At 43.0% G+C, this 22,514-nt stretch overlaps 1 protein-coding gene and 1 non-coding gene across 6 annotated transcripts in view; both read left to right on the forward strand.

Moving 5' to 3' along the window:
- The window catches only part of TCP11L1 (t-complex 11 like 1), a 35,134-nt gene that overhangs the window by 6,322 nt on the left and 6,298 nt on the right, over positions 1-22,514 (forward strand). For 4 of the 5 annotated variants that reach the window (XM_060018661.1, XM_060018662.1, XM_060018664.1 and 1 more), the window contains 7 exons: positions 5,590-5,722; positions 6,917-7,037; positions 7,782-8,002; positions 11,579-11,715; positions 14,523-14,719; positions 18,235-18,416; positions 20,149-20,321. In XM_060018661.1, the coding sequence (XP_059874644.1) occupies positions 5,590-5,722; positions 6,917-7,037; positions 7,782-8,002; positions 11,579-11,715; positions 14,523-14,719; positions 18,235-18,416; positions 20,149-20,321 (1,164 nt within the window). Of the gene's footprint in view, positions 1-5,589; positions 5,723-6,182; positions 6,296-6,916; positions 7,038-7,781; positions 8,003-11,578; positions 11,716-14,522; positions 14,720-18,234; positions 18,417-20,148; positions 20,322-22,514 lie in introns of those variants that run through there. The other variant, XM_060018666.1, reaches the window with a different exon arrangement.
- LOC132430423 (U6 spliceosomal RNA) lies at positions 8,129-8,232 on the forward strand. The gene has a single exon (XR_009520514.1). It is a non-coding gene; the product is annotated as a U6 spliceosomal RNA (small nuclear RNA).

Here is a 22,514-nt window from a genome sequence, read left to right on the forward strand (position 1 = left end):
AGATACTATTTGTAAAGCATTTTAGAATGGTGCCTGGTTCATAGGAAGCAAAATAATGTTTGTTTAAAACAAATAGACTTATTTTTTTTTTTTTTTTTTTGCGGTATGCGGGCCTCTCACTGTTGTGGCCTCTCCCGTTGCGGGGCACAGGCTCCGGACGCACAGGCTCAGCGGCCATGGCTCACGAGCCCAGCCGCTCCGCGGCATGTGGGATCTTCCCAGACCGGGGCACGAACCCGTGTCCCCTGCATCGGCAGGCGGACTCTCAACCGCTGCGCCACCAGGGAAGCCCCAAATAGACTTATTTTGATAACATTTAACATCAGTTTGTGGTAAAAACTCTCAGCAAATAAAGAAGAGAACATCCACAAAATATAAAAGGACATTTACAGACTCTTACAGTTAACATCATACTCAATGGTGAAAGAATGAATGTTTCTCCCTGTAAGTTTGAGAACAAGACAAGGATATTTACTCTTACTACTTCTAATTAAAACTGAACTGGAGATCCCAGCCAGGAAATAAAAATAAATAAAAGGTATCCAGTTAGGGGGAAAAAAAAAAGTGACAATCTGGACTTGGGACTGTTGTCTGAAGTGGGGGGGGGGGCGGCAGGGGCCGCAGTGTTGTAGGACTGAGACCTTAACCTGTGGAATCTGATGCTGTCTCCAGGTAGATAGTGTCAGAATTGAGTTGAATTGTACAACACATGTCTGGTGTCAGAGAATTGCTTGGTGGTGTGGGGAAAAAACCTTCACCCCACTTCCCCTGCATGTAATGGAATTTGGGTTCAGAACTTTTAGTAACTGATACAGAATGTAGAAAAAGGTCAACATCATCATTCCTCCGGTTCTGACGAGTCTGGGGTCTCAGCATGCAGTTACCATCCTCCACCTGAGTGGGGTCCTTAGTTCCTGCAGAACTCAAGGATGTGTATCACATTGTTATGCATATCTTACTAAATTACTGAGATCTGTTCAAGGGCAAGCACTGTGGCCAGGCTTACATCACAGAGTGGCTTAGGTCAAAAATGGCATCTTATGTCAAGAGAGTCATGCCTGGTTCTTTTTCTCTGGAGACCACCTACCCTATCTGCTTACAATACTTTGGGACTATGCAGACATCCTGTTTCTGCTTAAACTTCAACTCACTGATTTTAGCCTTTACCAGTGATCTTGCCTGCACCAATATTACCCTTTTATTCTAATGGTGATTTTTAAAAATTGAAGTATAGTTGATTTACAATATTGTGTTAGTTTCAGGTGTATAGCAAAGTGATTCAGTTATGTGTATATATATATATATTTTTTTTTCAGATTATTTTCCTTTATATGTTATTACAAGATATTGAATATAGTTCTCTGTGCTATACGGTAAATCCTTGTTGCTTATCTATTTTATGTATAGTAGTTTATATCTGTTAATTCCATACTCCTAATTTATCCCTACCCCTCTCCCTTTCCCTTTTGGTAACCATAAGTTTGTTTTTCTGTGTCTCTGAGTCTGTTTCTGTTTTGTATACAGATTCATTTGTATCATTTTTTCTGGAGTTTTTTATACTTTTTCTAAAAAATTAATTAATTTATTTTTGGCTGCATTGGCTCTTTGTTGCTGTGCGTGGGCTTTCTCTAGTTGCGGCGAGTGGGGGCTACTCTTCCTTGCAGTGCGTGGACTTCTCATTATGGTGGCCTCTCTTGTTGTGGAGCACAGGATCTAGGTGCGCGGGCTTCAGTAGTTGTGACTTGCAGGCTCTAGAGAGTAGGCTTAGTAGCTGTGATGCACAGGCCCAGTTGCTCTGCAGCATGTGGGATCTTCACTGACCAGGGTTCGAACCCCTGTCCCCTGCATTGGCAGGCGATTCTTAACCACTGTGCCACCAGGGAAGTCCCCTTAATATACTTTAATTCTCTGCTCACAATGCACCTTTTGCTCTAGCATTTAATCACCTAGTTGATCAGTAAAAGTTGCCATATTCAGATGAAAAACATCAATTGTTATTCCAGTTAATATTTCCCATTTAGCATTTTAGTTTCTTAAATCAGGTCCTTATGAGATTCATTAGATAAACGGGTGACACCAAGTTCTTACCTTTCTAAAGTGCAAGACCAGACTGAATTATGGTGTCCCTATATTTAGTTAATCAATCAGTGTTGATTGAGTGCACACTGTGTAGCGGGAGTCCAGCAGTGAACCAGGCACACATGCTCTGCGTCCTCCTAGAGCTTGCAATCTAGTGAGGAAGGTACTGTAACAAACCATTTCCACACAGTGTAATATGTTCAGTGGATAAGCTTTACCCCTGCTTCACTATACTCAGTCTATAGTAGCTCTTTGGGTGACATTTGCCATCTGCCCTCAATAAATGTCCATCCACTTGTGTGACTGGAAGCATCTCTTTAGAGTGTGTAGACTTTTCTGGTCCCGGAACCCCTTAGTGAAGAAAGGTGAGAGTAAGCCATTCTGAATTAGACCTTCATTTTATTTTGGAATCTGTTTGGCAGGCTCCCAAAGGGCATGTTTAACTTAATGAGGTTTTCAGTTTCTGTAACAGAGCGTCAGTGCACAAATGCTGTAACAATTTAGCAACAGTTTTTAAAAATATTTATTTATTTATTTTTGGCTGCGTTGGGTCTTTGTTGCTGTGCACAGGCTTTCTCTAGTTGCAGCGAGTGGGGGCTGCTCTTCATTACGGTGCGTGGGCTTCTCATTGCGGTGGCTTCTCTTGTTGTGGAGCATGGGCTCTAGGCACGCAGGCTTCAGTAGTTTTGGCACGTGGGCTTCAGTAGTTGTGGTTCGCGGGCTTTAGAGCGCAGGCTCAGTAGCTGTGGTGCACGGGCTTAGTTGCTCCATGGCATGTGGGATCTTCCTGGACCAGGGCTCAAACCCGTGTCCCCTGCATTGGCAGGCGGATTCTTAACCACTGCGCCACCAGGGAAGTCCCTACTGTACAGTCTTTTGTATCTGACTTTTTCACTAGGGATAATGCTTTTAGGATTCATCCATGGTTTTGCATGTGTCAGTAGTTTGTTCCTTTTTTATTGCTGAGTACTATTACATGGTATAGTTACACTACAGTTGTTTATCCCTTCTGCTGTTACTGACATTTGGATTAGTTCCAGGTTTTGAATGTTATGAAGAAAGCTGCTATGAACATTTGAGTACAAGTCTTTACATAGCCATATGTTTTCAGTTTTCTTGGGTAAAGACCTAGGAATGGGGTTGCTGGGTCATGTGGTAAGTGTATGTATGTTTTACTTGATAAGAAACTGGGAGACTGTTTTCCAAAGTGACTGCAGCATGCGGGATCTTTTTTTTTTTTTAGTTGTGGCATGTGGACTTCTTAGTTGTGGCATACATGTGAGATCTAGTTCCCCAACCAGGGATCGAACCCAGGCCCCTGCATTGGGAACAGAGTCTTGAACCTGCTGGACCATCAGGGAAGTCCCTCATTTTCTTAATAGAGTCTTCCACAGAGCAAAAGTTTTGACTTTTGGTAAAGTTTAATTTATCAGTTTTTTCTCTTAACATTTTAAGCTTTTTGTATCCTATCTAAGAAATTTTGCCTAATCCAAGATCGCAAAGATTTTTGTCTGTGTTTTCTCTTGGAAGTCTTATAGTTTTAGCTTTTATATTTAGGTCTGCAGTTCATTTTGAGTTAGTTTTTATTTATCATGTGAGGTAAGGGTTGAGGGTCATTCTATGATTTATAGATTCCTAATTGTTCCAGCACTATTTGGTAAAAAAACGAATCTTGCCTTACTGACAACAAATATACATACGTATGTGTGTGCATCAGTCTACTTTTGGATCCTCTGCTCTGTTCAGTTCGTCTATATGTCTGTCCTCATGCCAGACGCACACTGACTTGATTATTAGCATTATAGTAAGTCTTGAAATCACTTAGTATATAAGTCCTCCAACTTTATTCTTCTTTTTCAAAATAGTTTTGGCTTTTCTAGGTCCTGTGCATTTCCATACAAATTTTAGAATCAGTCTGGCAATTTCAACAAAAACTTTGCTGGGATTTTGATTGGGATTGCATTTTATCGGTAGATCAATTTGGTAGAAATTGACTTCTAAATAATACTGAGAATTGAAAAGATCTGTTGGGCCTTGATTTTAGATATTTATTGCATTTTACCAATATCCACAAAGCCAATATTCTTTATTATTTTTATTAATATTCCCTGGAAATGCTGAAAAAAATTTTGTGAGTTTTCTCAACTTCCCCTTATGTGAGTAAATAAAGATTTTTACCAGACAGAATATGACCAGCTCTTAGATTTGATTCCTTTTTCTGGTGAGCAAAAGAAAAAAGTAAAAGAAGAGGGAAAATAACTTTTCACTAACCTGGGAAGATCTTTATGTTTTAAACCCTGTGTAAACCAGTGGCATTTTTATCTCATTTTAAGCCCAGATCTTACCACCATTACATAAAATTAATATCATCTTCTAGGCCAGTGCTTTTCAAAGTGTGGTTTCTGAAACCATCAGTATCAGCTGGAGTCTTATGAGAGATGCAGTTCTCCAGCCCCATCCAGACAGGCTAAATCAGAACCCTGAGAGGGGGCCCAGCAATCTGTCTTCATAAGCCTTCCCTGTGATTCTGATATAAACTAAAGACCTGCTATCATGGACTTTTTAAAAAAGCAAACAAAATAACCCAGCTTTATTGAGATATAACTGATAAACCAAAAATGCAAGTATTTAATCACAGACTTTTTAAAAGTAGGAATTACCCTTTGTTCCTTGGCTTGGAACACCTGGGGAGATTTGTGAGAACTTTTTTTATGGAAGATAAATCTCAAACTTTATCAAAAGAAAGCAAAGAACAGAGACCAGTTATGAGGCTATTGCCACAGTTGACACAGAAGTAAAATCTGCAGGACCTGGATAACAGAGCAGTGGAAAGGGAGAAGTCAGAGATGACTCTGAGGTTTTTGATTCAGTGGGCCTGCATTCTACAAATTCTTGTGTCACACACTCTAATTTGTTCATTTGTCAACTTCAGAATTCTTATATTGTCCTAGTATCCTGTACAGGGTAGTGGTTTTAGCACTGTTTAAACAGCACCTGGCTCAAGGCTATTTTAATTTGGGGAGACTGGTTCAAGGCTCAGTGTTAACGATGGAGCAAAATGTAAACTGCTGATGGGAACAAAAGAGAAGATCCTAAATCTGGTGTCTTCTTTCCATTTAGGGTAGACAGGAGGCATAGGGATTAGAAAATAAACTCTCAGCTTGCTGGGAAGGTGATAATGAGTAACTTTAAAAAGTGATAATCAGTAACTTTAAAAAGTTTTTCTAAGTCTTAGTTTACTGTAATCATTTTCCATTGACCAGTTCTGGCAAAAAAAAAAAAAAAAAGATGTTTTGAGTATTGTAAATGATCTGTGCTTTTAGGATTCTAGGTTAAAAGAAAAAAAAGAATATGAAATAGGTAAAATTCTATTTGAAATTGCCAGAATATTTTCATAAGTAAAGGGATAACTGAAATTATTAGCTGGTACCAGAACCACTACCTTCTCCTTAATTTAATAGAAATCCTAATCTAGAGGAACAGACCTCTTACACTGGATTTTTGTTATAGCTAGTCCTCCTCGATTCGTGACAGTAGAAGAACTTCTAGAGACAGCAAAAGGAGTAACTAACATGACCATAGCCCATGAAATTGTCATAAATGGAGACTTTCGGATTAAACCAGTTGAATTACCAGAAGACAGGTAAGGTGGTTACTGAGTTATCTTGTTTGGTAGAACAAAGCCATTTCCCAGTTCTGGAAATGTTTTCTTCACTTGATGTCAATATATTCTAATATACTTTTCCTTTTGTATGTTGCTAAAATATATTCCTTATCCTGGGAATTACTAGAGTTCGATAGTAGATCTCAGGACCACTGATCCTTGACAATGTAGTAAAAGGTCTGGAAACCTCCTGTGGAAGTCTTGCGTGTCAGCTTCTTCCCACTCCATAGGATTTAGCTGCCTCCTCTTGTGTGTTCATTGCACTGTCTCCTTCATTTCTTCTTTGTAACTATCACATTTTACTGTAGTTGTTGGTTTACTTGCATTCTTCACCAGATTGTAAACTCCTTAGAGACGAGGACTATGCTTTGTTCTCTATCCCTACCTAGTACCTGGCACATATCATATTGAATCTAAAATTCTGTTGATTGTAAGGTGCACCTTTTAAAGATGGATTGTCACAAGAAGGAAAAAACATTGCCCATTATAATTGTGAAAGTACCATGAAAAAAATCGGGATTCTGTTGACAAAGGAGGAGCAATGGCTGCTGGGTCAGTAAGCTATAGTGTCTCCCGCATAAGGCTTCTGAATATGACTTTACAAACATTTCTTGTATGTTCTGCAAGGATAGTACTTTTTCACATTAATCATGAAGAATTAATTACTTGTTCAGCTCTCATGACATAAAGATTGGTTTTCCTGAAATGCTATATATAAGTTGTTATATTAGTAGTTTGGTACCTAATTAAACAGTTGTCCAGTATGTCACATGGGAATAGGATAATTTTAGGAAACAAACTTAAAGTTTAAAGTCTTAAACTACTTAATCATAAATACCTTAGGAAACTTGCTGGTATCGGGGAACTTAAATTAACAGATCTGAACTTTCCAGTATTCTTTTTATCATATGGCACTGTTATGGGCTGTTATTTGGACTAATGTCACCTGTCAAATTAGTTGAAAGTTATTTTTTCCAATGAGGTACTTATTGAAATAAATCACTAACTAAAAATAAGTATGTGATTGGTTTAGGTATATCTGGGAAATCTTTCCTTCATCCAAATAATTAAAAAAAATTTTCTTACCCTAAACCTGTAGAATTTGTGCTTTTGAAAGTAATTTGAGGCAATAATATTTTATTTGCTTTTGCCTTTTTTTCCATTTGCCTCCAGCTTGGAGAAGAAAGTAAAGGATATTGTACATAAAGCTTTTTGGGATTGCTTGAGTGTCCAGTTATGTGAGGACCCCCCAACTTATGACCGGGCCATCAAGCTTGTTGGTGAGATCAAAGAGGTGAGGCGAAGAGCAAGTCGTGGTGCTTTCCTCGTATGTTAGGAGTACTTACTCATCCTGTGTTACTGTGCCAGAAGGCGTTAAAGAAATTGAAGGATCAGGATTCTAAATTGCTTGCCGAAATGTGGATTTAGGGTATTTTTGGCTTACTGGTCTTTAAAAATTTTCAAAGAAGCTGTGATAACCTGAGGGCATTACTCTTCTAAATGAAAAGAAGGTTCATATTTTTGAAAACAGAATTATTTAAAGAAAACAAGTTATTTTATAAAATACAGATAATTTATAAAAATTTTAATAGATATGAACACCTTCAATAAATAATGACCATAAAAGCGATTCAGTCTTTGGGACAGAGAAGGTATTAAGTGAAAGGTAGAACTGTTTTTGCAATACCTTTAGCAACAGTTTTCCAAAGAAGTAAGGTGTCTGTGGAAATTGCCATCTGTTGTTAGCTCACAGGCACACACTAATTAATGTGGGTTTTTTTTTTCACTTCTAACAGTTTTTTCTTCCTGCATCCAGTTGATTGCTACCTAGAGCTTAAATGGAAGCTTAAATAGCTAGTCTAAATGATTTGTAAACATGTTTTTCTGTCGATTTGTTGAATAAGAGGTTAAAATGTGTGCACCATTACAATAGCAGTTGGTAAGCCCTTATTGGAATAATTGTAAATTCCTTTACATATAATCAAAAATGGCTTCTGACTAGGAAGCTTTGATTAAACTTGGCTGTGCTCTCTTGTAGACGCTCTTATCTTTCTTGCTGCCTGGTCACACTAGACTGAGAAACCAGATAACAGAAGTCTTGGATCTGGATCTGATAAAGCAGGAGGCAGAGAATGGGGCCTTGGACATTTCCAAGCTGGCAGAATTCATTATTGGCATGATGGGGACACTGTGCGCACCTGTTCGAGATGAGGAAGTGAAGAAACTAAAGGACATTAAGGAAATAGTGCCCCTTTTCAGGTATGGGCACTGTGTTAATCACCTTCAGGGCACCTAAAATACAGAGCCTGTTTTCAGAGTTAGACTTCCTCAAGTGTAGGTATTCATGCATTTAAAAAAAAAAAATTAAAAAGCAAATATTTTGCTGTGCTCACTTCGGCAGCACATACACTAAAATTGTAACCGTGCAGAGATTAGCGTGGCCCCTGTGCAAGGATGACTCGCAAGTTCGTGAAACGTTCTGTATTTTTTAAAAATAGTGATTATAATAAGAAAAGGAGGGAGGGATGGAATGAAGGGAGGGAAGAGAAAGGGAAGGCTGAAAGGAAGGAAGGAAGGAAGGGGAAAAAGACAGTGAACTTGAGACTCTGGGTGAGGTTATAGTCTGTATATTCTTTAACTGGTTGAAGGCAGGTCAAGGTAAAGACTGATAATTAGCATATGTTTTAAAAATGTTAAAATTCAAATCTGTTTTTTACTAAAATCAATATAAATCCAATGAAACAAAAAGGCATGAGATATTTTTTAAAAAGCAAACATTTTATAAACTATAGAAAAGGAGAAAGAAGGAAAAATTTCACCCGTAATTTTACCACACAAAGGCACAATCACTACTGTCATATTGATATATAAATTTTTTTGTTTTTTTTTGCCTCAGCATTTTATTTTGAAAATTACAAACCTACAGAAAAGTTGCAAAAACAATACAATCAACACTCATATAACCCTTACACAGATCCACCAGTTTTTAACATTTAGTTAGTTTGCTTTATCTTTTTATATATACACTGAGTATGTGCACATTGAGTATGTACGTATGTATGTATATTTTTTCCCCTGAACCTTCTGATGGTTAATGTCAGATATTATGACATTTCACCCTTAACTATTTCAGCAACTACTTCCTAAGAATGTGGATATTCTCCCACATAATCAAAATACAACCAGGACATTCAAGAAATTTAACATTAATATAATCCTATTAACTAACGTTTAGTCCATGTTAACTTCCTTTAGTCTTTTGAATGTTTATTTTTAAATGTATACAGTTGTGATCAAATTTATATAATTTATATGCTAATATGGGCAAAGGATTGACATGATGCTGCCTGAGAATTTGACTTTTGGTTAACTGCTTTACTGTTTTCCTGTAAACAGATGAAGGTGTTATGTATCAAAATACTACTAGGTAACATTACTTATGGGGAAAATGACCTCCAACTGGTAAATTGCATCTAGACAGAAAGAAATGATAATGAACTATAAATACTCGATGGCACATCATACTTGATACTTCCTCGAGTGGGGAAACTTTTATAACTGGGCATGCCCCCCATAGAGACCCTAGAAGTCATGCCGTGGAGTTATTACGAGCTTTTAAGTCAGGGTGCTCCCACATCTCTGAGCTGTCTGTTCATGACTGATATTGTAACTCTTCTTGAAGAGGAGTGCTTGGTGCCACCCTGTTGGCAAGCTGTGTGAATAGATGGTGCCAAACCTGTGGCTTATTGTCCTGTGAGTCTGACTGTTCAGCTGAACCAAAGAAGACCTCCCGGTGGGCACTGCAAGCCTGACTTTTTGTTAACATTACACCCTAATTATTTCACTTATTTTTTCATTGAAAGTATCATTGAGATAATTATATATTCACATGGAGTTGTAAGAAATAATACAGTACACTTTATCCAGCTTCTCCCAGTGGTGACATCGCAAAACTATCAGAACCAGGGTGTTGACACTGATACAGTCCACTGATCTCATTTAGATTTCCTGTATACACATGTATATGTTTATTTATAGTAACTTTTATACAATTTTATCACCTAAGTTGGAATATCCACCACCACACTCAAGATACTGAACAGTCCCAACACCACAAGGATCTCTTGCATTGCCCTTTTATAACCAACTTACATTACGTTACTTTTTTAAACTCTCCATAAGCTTTTTCAGTGGCTGCAATATATTCATTCACATAGATATGATTAACTGTTTCTCTGTTAAGATGGACAATTAGATTATGTATAGTTATTTAGTATTTAACCCTGCAGTGAACATCTCTGCACAAAATTTTTTCTTTATTTTAGGTTATTTCCTAAAGATAGGTTCTTAAAATGGGATTACTGTGTCAGAGGATGTGAACAGTTTTAAGATTCATTGCATGGTACCAAGTTGCTTTCCAAAAGTTTTATAAGTAAAAAAAGTTTAATCTCTAGCCTTCTTGATATCATTATGCTGTCAATATTCATTACATAGAAAAATGCCCTTCACTGTCAGGTTCCCTCTCTCCTATTAACTAACGTTTAATAGGAGAGAGCATGTTGAAAAGACTGCCTAAATATAGTTATTGATTTGTTCATTCATTCAACAAGCTCTTACTGAGCACCTCTTATGTGCTAGGCACGGTGCTAGACATTAGAAATAATATAGTCGGTAAGAGCTCAAAATCAGCTAAGTTAAATGAGGAATTCCTTGGAAGAGAGTCCTCTGGGGAAATAGCTGGTAGCAAACTCAACCTAACTCAGATTCCTACTGGAAAGAGAAAGGACTGGGGAAACTGGTAACCTGGGAGTATACACCCTATCTGAAGGAGGCCACGGTGGCCGCTTAGTGCCAGCCGATTGTAGTTGTGATGGAGTTTGGGCCCGGGTTGCCAGATCTTTTGAGTTTTCAAGAGAAGCTAGAAATCCTGGCTTTTAAAAACACTGTGAGCATAAAACATGACTGTGGGTTACTTCCAGTCAGTGGTCTGCCACTTGGCAGTCTCCAGTAGTCTCTGGTTTCCTGTAGGTGGATTTAGGGGACTGTTGGGAATGCTCAAAGGAGAGGCAGAACACCCTCCAGAAAGTGGGCTGCCCGACGCATTTGGGAGAGGGACAGAGTGGCAGTGACTGTGTATCCTTTCCCATACATAAACTCACATAAAAGGTGAGTTTATTCTGTCATATGATGTTCAGTCAGTCCCAAAGGGCATCAGGGGACTGGGAGGACATTTGATCCTGTTCTTACCTGTGTAGGACCTAAACCTAAACCTGCACCTTGGGTTCTTATCCACCTTCTGCAAGTAGGTCACTTAGCAGCTCCTGACCTCTGGTAAGAGTGCTGCTGGTATGTGACAGGCGTGGTATGGAAGGCATCCTTGGCATTGCATCAGATCTGCCCATGGGTTACATTCAGAGTGTGAGCTAGCAGTTATGCCATGAGAGCTAGAGCATAAAACCTGCCGTGAACATATTAACCTGTGTGAGCATGGAGACCAGGTGGTGAACTCTCTGCTCTTAACCTCAGGTCTGGGGCCGTCCTTCCTCTGCAGCCAAGAGGGCTGACCCAGAGCCAAAGAAAGAGCTCTGGGCCTGACAGGCAGTGGGGGAAGTGACGTTTGCCTAGGGGCAAGGGTGGGGACAGAGAGCAACTTAAAAATTTGCAGTCCTTTCTTCTAAATTTGTTTTTTTAAATCTGCGTTCTCATGGCTTCTCCAAATTTTCTTGCCACCCTTTCTGAGATGAAAAAACTGTCTCAAATCAGCTCACTTCATTTTTTTTTACAGCAGTGTTTACTTTACAAGCGCCCAGTGATAAATCCTTTTATCTCTTTCAGGGCAATTTTTTCCGTGTTGGACCTAATGAAAGTGGATATGGCAAACTTTGCTGTCAGTAGCATTAGGCCACATCTCATGCAGCAGTCAGTTGAATATGAAAGGAAGCAGTTTCAAGAGTTTTTGGAGAAGCATCCAAGTATGTTTAATGTTTTGTGGTGCCTGTTCGTTGTCTGTGCTTTTTCATTTTAGTGGCTGTAGCTTGCCGCATAATGATATTTTCAAAACAACATGAGAATTTAGTATGAGAATGAAACTGTGCACCTCAGATTGGGGCTTGAACCCACGTGCTGGGACTCAAACCCAGCCAAAACCCACGGTCTTCCAACTGAGATCACACACTTGGTTTCAGGACTTAATGAAGCTCAGGTTCGTGATATCTCATCGAAGAAAGAATTCAGTGAGAGACAAAGTGATGGGTAAGAAGTGGATTTATTTAGAGAGAAACACACTCCACAGACAGAGTGTGGGCCGTCTCAGAAGGTGAGAAAGGTGCCAGGCTATGGGGTTGTCAGTTTTTATAGAGGTGGGTAATTTATAGGCTAATGAGTGGGAGGAGTATTCCTGCTATTTCAGGAAGGGGCGGTGATTTCCAGGAATTGGGCCACCGCCCACTTTTTGATCCTTATGGTGGGCCTGGGAACTGTCATGGCGCCTGTGGGTGTATCATTTCGCTTGCTGATGTGTTACAGTGAGCCTATACTGAGGCTCCAGGTCTAGTGGAAGTTGACTTGTCCGCCATCTTGGACCCATTTGGTTCTAATCAGTTTATGTCATGCCCTTGGGCTATATCATTCTTTCAAAGGTTGTGCCCTGCCCCCTTCCCTCCCGTTTCAGGAGTAGTCTAATTTGAAGACCGAAAAGGACAAGATGTTAGGCCCTGAAAACTTAGTTGACAAGCAAGAAAACTGTAAGTAGGAGAGGAGAACAGAAATTTAAAAAAACAAAGAAGCCCTAAATTAAATGGATTTTTATGAAAACACCAGTTTGAGGTGAATTGTATACTTGGCCTTGGTTTTAAGAACATGACGAACTTCTTAGGACTATTTAGCTCACTTTTCTACTCTCTATGAGGTACGTCAAGAAATTTCACTTTGCTTCTCTTCCATATGCATAAATCTCTCTATGAGGTACGTCAAGAAATTTCACTTTGCTTCTCTTCTATATGCATAAATCTGGTTTTGTACCCAGAAAAAGTCTCATTTTTATGAACCACTCAGATGACTGCAGGAAACAGATGAATTAAAATCCAAACTACGTTTCATTTCTAGGGCGCTGTTTCGGTCTCTGCACTGGCAGCTGATGCTCTAAGTGAACTGCAGTCTTCAGTTCCAATTTATTACGAGTTCCGTTTAGCCTCTAAGTTTGCGGGTCACAAGATGAAAATGGCAGTCTCTGGATAGATTGTGTTGCCTGACCAGGATCAGGTCAACAGTTGCTCATCCAGCTCCAGGCAGAGAAGTTGGAACTGGTCCTGAGGGCCAGGAGGAGTCAAGAAAGGGCAGAGTTGAAGGAGCAGTCCTAGAAGATTGGTTAGTGTTTACTGTGTACTAGGCTTGTGCCAAGGGTGTACGTGTGTTGCCATAGGTGACCTCACAGTAAGCCTACGAGGTTGGCAGTATTTTTTAAACCAATTTTACAGATGTGGTAATAGATTTTGAGAGGTTTTTTTTAAAATTTTGGCTGTGCCAGGCAGCATGCGGGATCTTAGTTCCCTGACCAGGGATCGAACCTGTGCCCCCTGCATTGGGAGCTCAGAGTCTTAACCACTGGACTGCCAGGGAAGTCCCCAGATTTTGAGAGCTTTTTGATCAGAATTGATGACCACACAGCTCCCTTTCTCACCCGGTATTTTACTGCCCCTCAGGAGAAACCAGGGTTGCAGTTTACAGGCTGAAGAGCCTTTGTATGAGGGCCGGGTGCGGACAGCCGGGGCCCAGGCGCTGAGCCGGTCCAAGTCTAGTGCTTATCACTCACAGCATGAAAGCCGAGGTTTTCCAGAGCTGGTTGCCTACAGAATGCTGTCTGCAGAGGCGAAAGGGAGAGCGAAGCTCGGAACCAAGAGCTCGGTGTGATCAGCATGTGGGCAGAACCAGAGGAGTGTCCTGCTGCAGCAGTGAAGAGTGGACTCCACCCATGCCCTCGGCTGCCCATTTTGTTTTAAGGTGGCCTCCACTGACCGGGCTGCAACCTGTTCCAGGTCCTGTCAGAGGGGTGTTTGCTCATACAATGTGGACAAAAACCTCATCTTCTCTCTTCTGTCCCTCAGAGTCCCTGGTGCATTATTCAGCTTAGAAAAGTAGGGGAAGCATGCTGGCGGATGAAAAACAACTGAGATTCCCCCGACCCCCCCCCCCCCCCCGCAGTGCTCCAAACACTGCACAGTGTGTGTCAAATACGTGACAGAACTTACCCCCCACCCCTACCCCAGCAAGGCTGAAAGTAAACCAGATTGATACAAGACTAAGATCTAGACAAGGACAAGCCTCATCTTCAGTGTGGAGGATACTTTACACTGGGAAACTCTAGTCAGTGTCTCGTCCCATCTGTCTCTGGGCAAGAATTTTTGCATCTCACTGAGCTGGAGCTATCAGAGCTTCCAGCCACGTATCATGCAGGAGTGGCCAGGGTGGGAGAGAAGAGAGTGGAGGTCTTTTGAACATCCAAGGTGGCATTTATATCCACTGTCGTGCTTAGTCCTCACAGCAGCCTGTGGGGTGGTGGTGGACATTTCTTTGTATTAAGAATCTTGATAGTCAGACAATGACGTATCTAAGAACACTCAGCTGGTAACTGGCAATCTTGTGATGTGAACCGAGTTCTGTTTGATTCCAAAGTCCGTACTTTATACTTTTACCACAATTCCAGGATGATCTTCCCTAAAGTAATTCTGGGACGCATCCGTCCAGAGCGTTCCAGTAATGTTCGAAGCCTTGCTTTTCACAGATTCCCTGGACTTTGTCACCCAGTGGCTGGAAGAAGCCGCAGATGACCTTATGAATCAGAAGTATAGAAATGCCCTGCCGGCTGTGGGAGAGGCCTCTGGCTCTGGGGACAGCCCCGGGCCAGATCCTGTTGCTGTCCAGAACTATGCGTACCTGAAGCTTCTGAAGTGGGACCACCTCCACAGACCTTTCCCTGAAGTAGGTGCTGACTGCTCATTTCTTTTTCGTGCTGCTGAACTTTAAAAAAAATAATGGTTACAATTCACATACCAGAAAAATCTCCCTTATAAGTTGTATAATTCACTGGTTTTTAGTACATTCACAGAGTTACACTTCCATTACCACTGTTTAATTTCAGAACATTTCCGTCACCCAGAAAGAAGCCCTGTACCCATTAGCAGTCACAACCCTCCCCCCACCCCCTGGCAACCATTAATCTTCTTTAGGTCTCTGGATCTGGCCTATTCTGGACTTTTCGTTTAAACGGAATCAGGCAATGTTGGCCATTTGTGTCTGGCTTCTTAGCATAAAGTCCATCCGTGTTGTAGCATAAATCAGTACTTCATTCTTTTTAAGTTTTTTTTATTGTGTTAAAATATACACAACATAAAGTGTATCATTTTTAAGTGTACAGTTTAGTGGCACTAAGTACGTTCACATGACTTTGCAGCCATCACAGCCACCCATTCATGGAACACATTGGAACCCAGTACCCTTTAAACACTAACTCCTCACTCCTCCCTCCCCCGGTTCCTCTGTGTTCTTGAATCTGACTACTTTAGCTGCCTCATATGAGTGGAATCACACAGTATTTGTCTTTTTGTGACTTGCTTATTTCACTTAGTATAATATCTTCGAGGTTCATCCACGATGTTGTTTGTGGCAGCATTTCTTTTCAAGGCTGAAAAATATTCCATTGTATGGCTATACCCCATTTTGCTTTATTCATTTATCAGTTGATGGACAACTGATGGGCAACTTTTGGGCTATTGTGAATTGTGCTGCTCTGAATATTTGTGTACAAGTTTTTGTGTGGCCATGTGTTCTCAGTTCTCTTGAGTATGTACCTAGGATTAGAATTGCTGGGTCACGTGGTGACTCTTAAGTTTAACATTCTGAGGAACTGCCAGACTATTTTCCAAAGCGCCTGCCTCATTTTACAGTCCCACCAGCAGTGTATGGGGCTTCTAATTTGTGCTGCTGAGCTTCTGTCCTGTTTTTACTCATCTTGATGAAAACCCTAACAGTGACGGTGCTTTTCAGTTTTATCTAAAGAAACTTCTTCCCCTTCCATGCAGAGCAATATATATTTTTTAAAATTTATTTATTTATTTTTGGCTGCATTGTGTCTTTGTTGCTGTGCACGGGCTTTCTCTAGCTGTGGCTTGTGGGCTGTAGGCACGCGGGCTTCAGTAGTTGTGGTGCACAGGCTTCGTTGCTCCGCAGCATGTGGGATCTTCCCGGACCAGGGCTTGAACCCGTGTCCCCTGCATTGGCAGGCGGATTCCTATCCACTGCGCCACCAGGGAAGCCTAGAGCAATATTTTTTTTCTTTGTATGTTTTTCACAGTAAGTGCTTCTAACTGCAGGAGTCCTTTAAAGACATGACTAACAGGGGATTCCCCCAGCAAATAGCTGGTTTGGCGTCTAGACTCCCCCTCTTTTTTGAGGGCACTCACGCTTCTTATCTCTAGTCTCATATCCTGCTACTTCTCGAAGTTTCTTTCTCGGTTCCTTATTTTTCTTTTTAAGATGTTGTGAGCCTAACGTTTCACCTCTTGCCTCTGAGTTCCCTGTTTTGTGCCAGAGCAGCCTCTCAAGGGGATATTGAAGTGGGGGTGGGGAGCTTCCTTCCTGCAGAGTGCCATGCTCTCTGCTCTCTCCTGCAGACATTTCTCTGCAAAGATAGCCGTGGGGAAAATGGTGTTTTCACTGGGGACAGATGTCTACTCTCAGAATTGATCCTTGGAAATCCTTTGCATCCTAAACCCAAGTACGGCATACTGCTAGGAGGCTGCAAAGCAAGGGTGCTGCCCTGTAACAAAGTGAAGTCAAAAAAGAGACTGGTGAAGCCTCTCTGTTTAACCATAGAGGAGTCTCAGCCTTCAAAGGTGGTTTTTACTTCTTAGGGAGAATTCTGGGCTAAGACTCCATGTCGTTAATGTCTCGATTTGGTGTGTCAGTTTCTTATAGCAAGACTGGGCCTTAATATTTGATTCATCTGTAAAAACTCAGATCAGAAGCCATATCTCCTCAGCCTTTCCACTTCCCTTTACCTCACCCCACACAGAAGACTTTGGCCTGGCAGCGCCCAGGCCTGTCAATAACACGGGGACGCCGTCATGGAAATTCACTCACTGACTACTTTCCAGGTATTATCTGTCATTCCTACTTTTTCTACTTATCGTTCATTTTTCTCTTTCTTTATTCACTTCCCAGTTCTTGAGAGCCTCCTTTGTGCTGGATACTGAGGGGGATACTGAGGTGAATAAGTGTATTTCTCCCCTCCTTCCCTCCTGTGCCCTGGATAGGGTGGTTGGTTGTCTGGTTTACCCAGGACTGGGAATGGGTGTGGGGAGGGGAAGTGTTCACAGGACCTGGGAGTTTCAGTTTTAAACCAGGCCACTCCTGGAAAAACTGGGATGAGTTGGCCCCCTGTGTACCTCATTACTCTTTCCCATCTAATGATGTAATTCCTATTTATTGAGTGCTGGCTGTGCCAGCCACTTTATTATTATCTTTCTTTTTTTAATACATTTATTTATTTATTTTTGGCTGTGTTGGGTCTTCACTGCTGTGCGTGCGCTTTCTCTAGTTGCGGCGAGCAGGGGCTACTCTTCATTGTGGTGCACGGGCTTCTCACTGCGGTGGCTTCTCTTGTTGCGGAGCACGGGCTCTAGGCACGCGGGCTTCGGTAGATGCCACACGTGGGCTCAGTAGTTGTGGCTTGTGGGCTCTAGAGCACAGGCTCAGTAGTTGTGGCTCATGGGCTTAGTTGCTCCGCGGCCTGTGGGATCTTCCTGGACCAGGGATCGGACCCGTGTCTCCGGCATTGGCAGGCAGATCCTCAACCACTGCGCCACCAGGGAAGTCCCAGCCACTTTATATACATGGTCTTTTTTCATCTTTCTTTCTTTCTTTTTAATTTTTATTGGAATATAATTGATTTGCAGTGTTGTGTTACTTTCTGCTCTACAGCAAAGTGAATCAGTTATACATATACATATATCCACTCTTTTTTAGATTCTTTTCCCATATAGGTCATTACAGAGTATTGAGTAGCATTCCCTGTGCTATACAGTAGGTCCTTAATAGTTATCTATTTTATATATAGTAGAGTGTATGTTGTCAATCCCAGTCTCCCATCTTATCCCTCTCCCCTTTTTTCGTCTTTAAAACAGCACTGTGAAGGAGGAATCCCCATTTTGCCTAGGGCTCAGAGTTGAAGAAACCTGCATGAGGTTGTGCTGCTATTAAATGATGAAGTCTGGATTTACACCCAGTCTGGCTTATGTTGTACTGCAGCCTTCCTAAGGGAGAGGGGCGCTGCGGTGGAAGAATTCACACCTGCCTCCCTTATGGCCGGCTCTGAAAGGACTAGAAAATCCTCAGGGGAACTTCAGAGGCCTCTGTATGGGCTGCGGCCCCACTGCCCTCTGCCGGTGACAGCCCAGACCTGCAGCTCAGGATGATTTCTGTTTTATTCATTGCAGACAGTTTTGATGGACCATTCTCGCTTCCAAGAGTTCCAGCTCCAGCTGGAGCAGTTGACCGTCCTGGGGGCCGTGTTGCTGGTCACGTTCAGCATGGCAGCCCCAGGAATTTCCAGCCGGGCCGACTTTGCTGAGAAACTCAAGATGATTGTGAAGATTCTGCTCACAGATATGCATCTGCCGTAAGTGACGGAGAGCTCTGGCGACCAGGGCCTTCAACAGATGGTGGGAGGCAGCGGGTGGCGGGGAGCAGACTGGAGCGGGGGTCTGCAGTGTAAGGCAGAATTGGGGCCACTCGCCAGAGACTGAGGAAACCTGGCACTCCAGCGTTCTTCACCCCGCAGGATTTACTCAGGGTCACACGGTCAAAGTTAGAGTCCACTCCAGGGCTGATTAGCAAGGCTCTAGGACGGTGGCTTTCAAATGTTTGTGACCAGGACGCATAGTAAGAAATTCATCTTCCGTGGTGACAGTGCATACTTGGACACACATGTAACTGCAATAAAAACTTCACAAAGTGGAACTTACCCAACTGTGCTTAATACTTCCTGATATTTCTATTCTATTCTTGTCCCATTAAAAAGAAAAAAAATACTGGTTGCTACCCAGTGAATTGCTTTCATAATCAACTAATAGTTTGGTCAACACAGTCCTAGGGAAAGGTCAAATAAGAAACAAGCTGCATTCCTCCAGAGTGTGTGAATGTGACTAAAGTTTTCCGCCCTTTGCGGAAAACACTCCTCATAGACATTTTGTGCTGAGTGTAAATGGATTATCTATCAACCAGCACCAGTCCACACTTGTGTGAGGGCAACTGCTTCTGCAGTGAAATCAGGTTAGGTGATTTATGTGGTTTCCAGCATATAGAATATTTTTGAATGTTTCTAAGTTAACCTGTATCTGACAAGGTCCACCTCAGAGGATTCTTCAAGTGGCATGTCCCCAAACCTTCTCCTCCTCCTTACAAAGTGGAGGAATTGGCTGCTGAGTTTGCACACAGCTTGCATGTGTTCAGTGCGATGAGGGGCGTGTCCACGAGTTGTGACCTGAGGCTCAACAGTCTTGACTCAGGCCTGCAGGGTGTTTGCTGAGGCGAGGCCTGGCCTGAGGCCCTTGCACAGGTGTAGCCCTGGGCTGTCACCTAGGTCCCCCTCCAGTAAAACTGCTCTGTCAAAGCTACTGAGGAGGAGGGCCTGTCCGTGCTTCCTTGGGAGGCCGGCCCTGCCTTGTCCGCCCTGGCCCCAGCAGCAAGTCCTGGGGCTCTCACATTTGCTCACACTCATTCTACTGTACACAGCCTCTAGATCCAGGACAAAGGCAATTGCCTTCTCAGACAACACCCACCAGCACAAGGGCTCTCCACAGAGACTCCAGGGGAGCCCAGGAGCCCGAGGAAATCGAAGTGTGAATTTTAACTTTTAGATTTCAGTTTTATTTGTTCTTTGAAAGTCGTTAATACACTGTGTTTCAAAAGCCTAAAGGGACAAAGTGGTATCCAATGAAAAGTTTCTCTCCCACTCCGTCCCGCGGCTGCCACATTTCTGGTTTCTGGTGTGTTGCTCCAGAGGTGTCCAAGGTAGTCCTAAGTCAGTTCCAGGGTTATTTCACCACACAGATGCTAGCAAGAAGTTAGCTTTTAGACTGTTAGACCAGGCATAACCTGAGCCCTCCCCGTGCCACTGTTCTTTCTGGCAGAGAGAGACGGGTAGAGAGACAAAGTCCCCTGAGTTGGATGGACGCAGTCTGAGGGGCTCGGGGCAGGGAAGAGGCACAGTTTTCCCTTTGAACCCATCAGTCTGTGAATTGGTCACTGTGACTCTCCCCAAACGGGGGCTGGGCGGGGGTGGGGGTGGGATGTGCACTTTGTTGATGGGCCCTTTCTTCACTGGCTTCTCCTTCCCTCCTCTGCTCAAGCTCCTTCCATCTGGAGGATGCCCTGACTACCGTCGGGGAGAAAGTCTGCCTGGAGGTGAGCAGCTGCCTTTCCCTGTGCGGATTCAGCCCCCTCACCACGGACAAGGAGGCCGTGCTCAAGGGCCAGATCCAGGCCATGGCCAGTCCTGACAACCCCATCCGCAGGATCGTGGGTACGTTTGGGCGAAGGCGGGACCAGGGATATGCCTGCGATGGGCTGGCAGACAGGCCCCTCTGCGGGCATCTAGAAGGGTCTGATGGATTACACGTGCCAATGAGTGAAGAGAGAGTGATTATTCACCGTAGTGCAATTAGGGCGACCCGAAGCTTTGGCCAAGTGACTAGGCAGCCATCACTGTCCTGAGGGCTCTGGCTTTGGAATCACCGGTCTTGGTTCAGAACCCTGCTCCATCCAGCACTGTGAGGTGGTGGGAAACAATATATTGGTGTCTGCCCCTGGCCCCTGGCACAGAGCTCCTGAAACTCTGGTAGTTTCCTCAGTGATAAGAGCGCTAGGAGCATCTTTTGTTCCAGTGTTTGGTCTCTGACCTTGGCTCCTGACCCGGAGCTCCTACCTCCTTTGGAATTTCCTGGGTGCTGGGAGTGTCTTGCGTTCTGAGTAGATGACTCTTGATGGGCTCCTGGGTGGGGGCCGGTCACCCGAAAGACCAAGCCATGATTAGAAGCTTGGAACTTTCAGCCCCGCCCTCCATCCTCCAGAGAGAGGAGAGGGGCTAGAAATGCGTACGTGCTGAAACCTTCACAGAAGTCCCAAAAGTACAAGGTTTGGAGAGCTTCTGGGCTGCTGAACACATCCGTGTAGTGGACGGGTGGTGCACCCCAGCTCCGCGGGAACAGAAGCTCTTGCCCTCGGGACTCTCCCCGACCTCACCCTATGTATGGCTTCTTCCGACTCTTCATTTGTATCCTTTATCAGATCCTTTATTATATAATAAACTGGTAAACCTAAGTAAGTGTTTCCCTGAGTTCTGTGAGCTATTCTAGCAAATCATCCAAATCCAAGGGAGAGGACGTCACGGCAACCTCTGATTTGTAGCCAAGTCAGAAGTTGTGGATGACCTGCGGCCGCCTCCTGTGATCGGCTTCTGAAGTCGGGGGCAGTCTTGTGGACCTGAGCCCTTAACCTGTGGGATCTGAGGCTGTCTGCACGTAATGTCAGAACTGAGTAAAACTGTAGGATGCCCAGCTGGGGTCACAGAGAATTGCTTGGCGTGGGGACGCTTCTTCCCCGGATCTGGAGTCAGAAGCGTTTTGAATGTGGTAGTGGCGTGAGGGTAAGGGAAAAGTATAGCTGTAGTACAAGGCTAGGACGGGTTTTCTTTACAAGCACTTACTGTGTAGCCTGAGCAAGTGACGTGATACTTGAGTTTCATCATCTCTAAAAGGGGGTAATACCAGCACCTGCAGGGTTGCTGAGAGGACTGCAGGTGGTAAGATATGTAAGGTGCTTACTGCAGAACCTGGCAGCATAGGGAGGACTCACTAACGAGTCGCAGTTATTAAAAATATTACTCCGGACTTCCCTGGCGGTCCAGTGGTTAAAACTCTGCACTTCCAGTGCAGGGGGCATATATATATATATATATTACTCTGCTATGTGAGCTGTGACTTTCCATCATCACTGGTTGATTCTGTTCACTACATCTAATATTTAATTTTTACATCTAATATTTAATTTTTAAAATTATTGTCATTTAATTGTAAAGTCCTTCCTTAACTTCTTTACGAACTCAGATAGATGTTCATCTTATAAATAATGAAAAGTTAGCAGGCTTCAGGCAAAAGCAGAATGATCTGTGGTTATCAGATTCTAGGCTGGAGTAGAGGCTGAACCAGTGACGTGGGTGTGCTTCTAATACCATGACTTTTTAAAATTTCATCCCAGGCCCGCATTAGTCACAGTTTCATCTGCAGGTCCCTCAGGAGGAGCCTCCTGATGCTGCAGGGCCCTCGGACTGTCGAGATCATTGTTGTCAACTGGGGTGGGGATGCGGGGAAGTGCTGTGAAGAGACCACTGGCTACTAAGCTGCTGCCTTAGTCCTGTCATCTAGGTTGTTTAGTCACAGCCAGTTAAGTGTGTTACTGGACTCCAAAGGATGTAAGTCAGTTGCACCTGAGAAGGTTCCCTAGGGCATGAGCTGGTTGTGAAGTTTGAAAACGCTCATTTAATATAAATGCCGCTATTGCTTTTGTAATGAAATCTGCAAGGTGCGGCTTTGCACACACACTTTTTTGGCAGCTGAGGGTGCAAAAATATCATAGAAGGGGATGGGCTAAAGAAGCATCCAACTAAATGATTCCTCAGAGTAGGGCAAGTGGCCCACAACTCCATGGCCTTCATTGC

Source organism: Delphinus delphis, chromosome 8 (genome assembly GCF_949987515.2).
Source record: "Delphinus delphis chromosome 8, mDelDel1.2, whole genome shotgun sequence".
Classification (NCBI taxonomy): domain Eukaryota; kingdom Metazoa; phylum Chordata; class Mammalia; order Artiodactyla; family Delphinidae; genus Delphinus; species Delphinus delphis.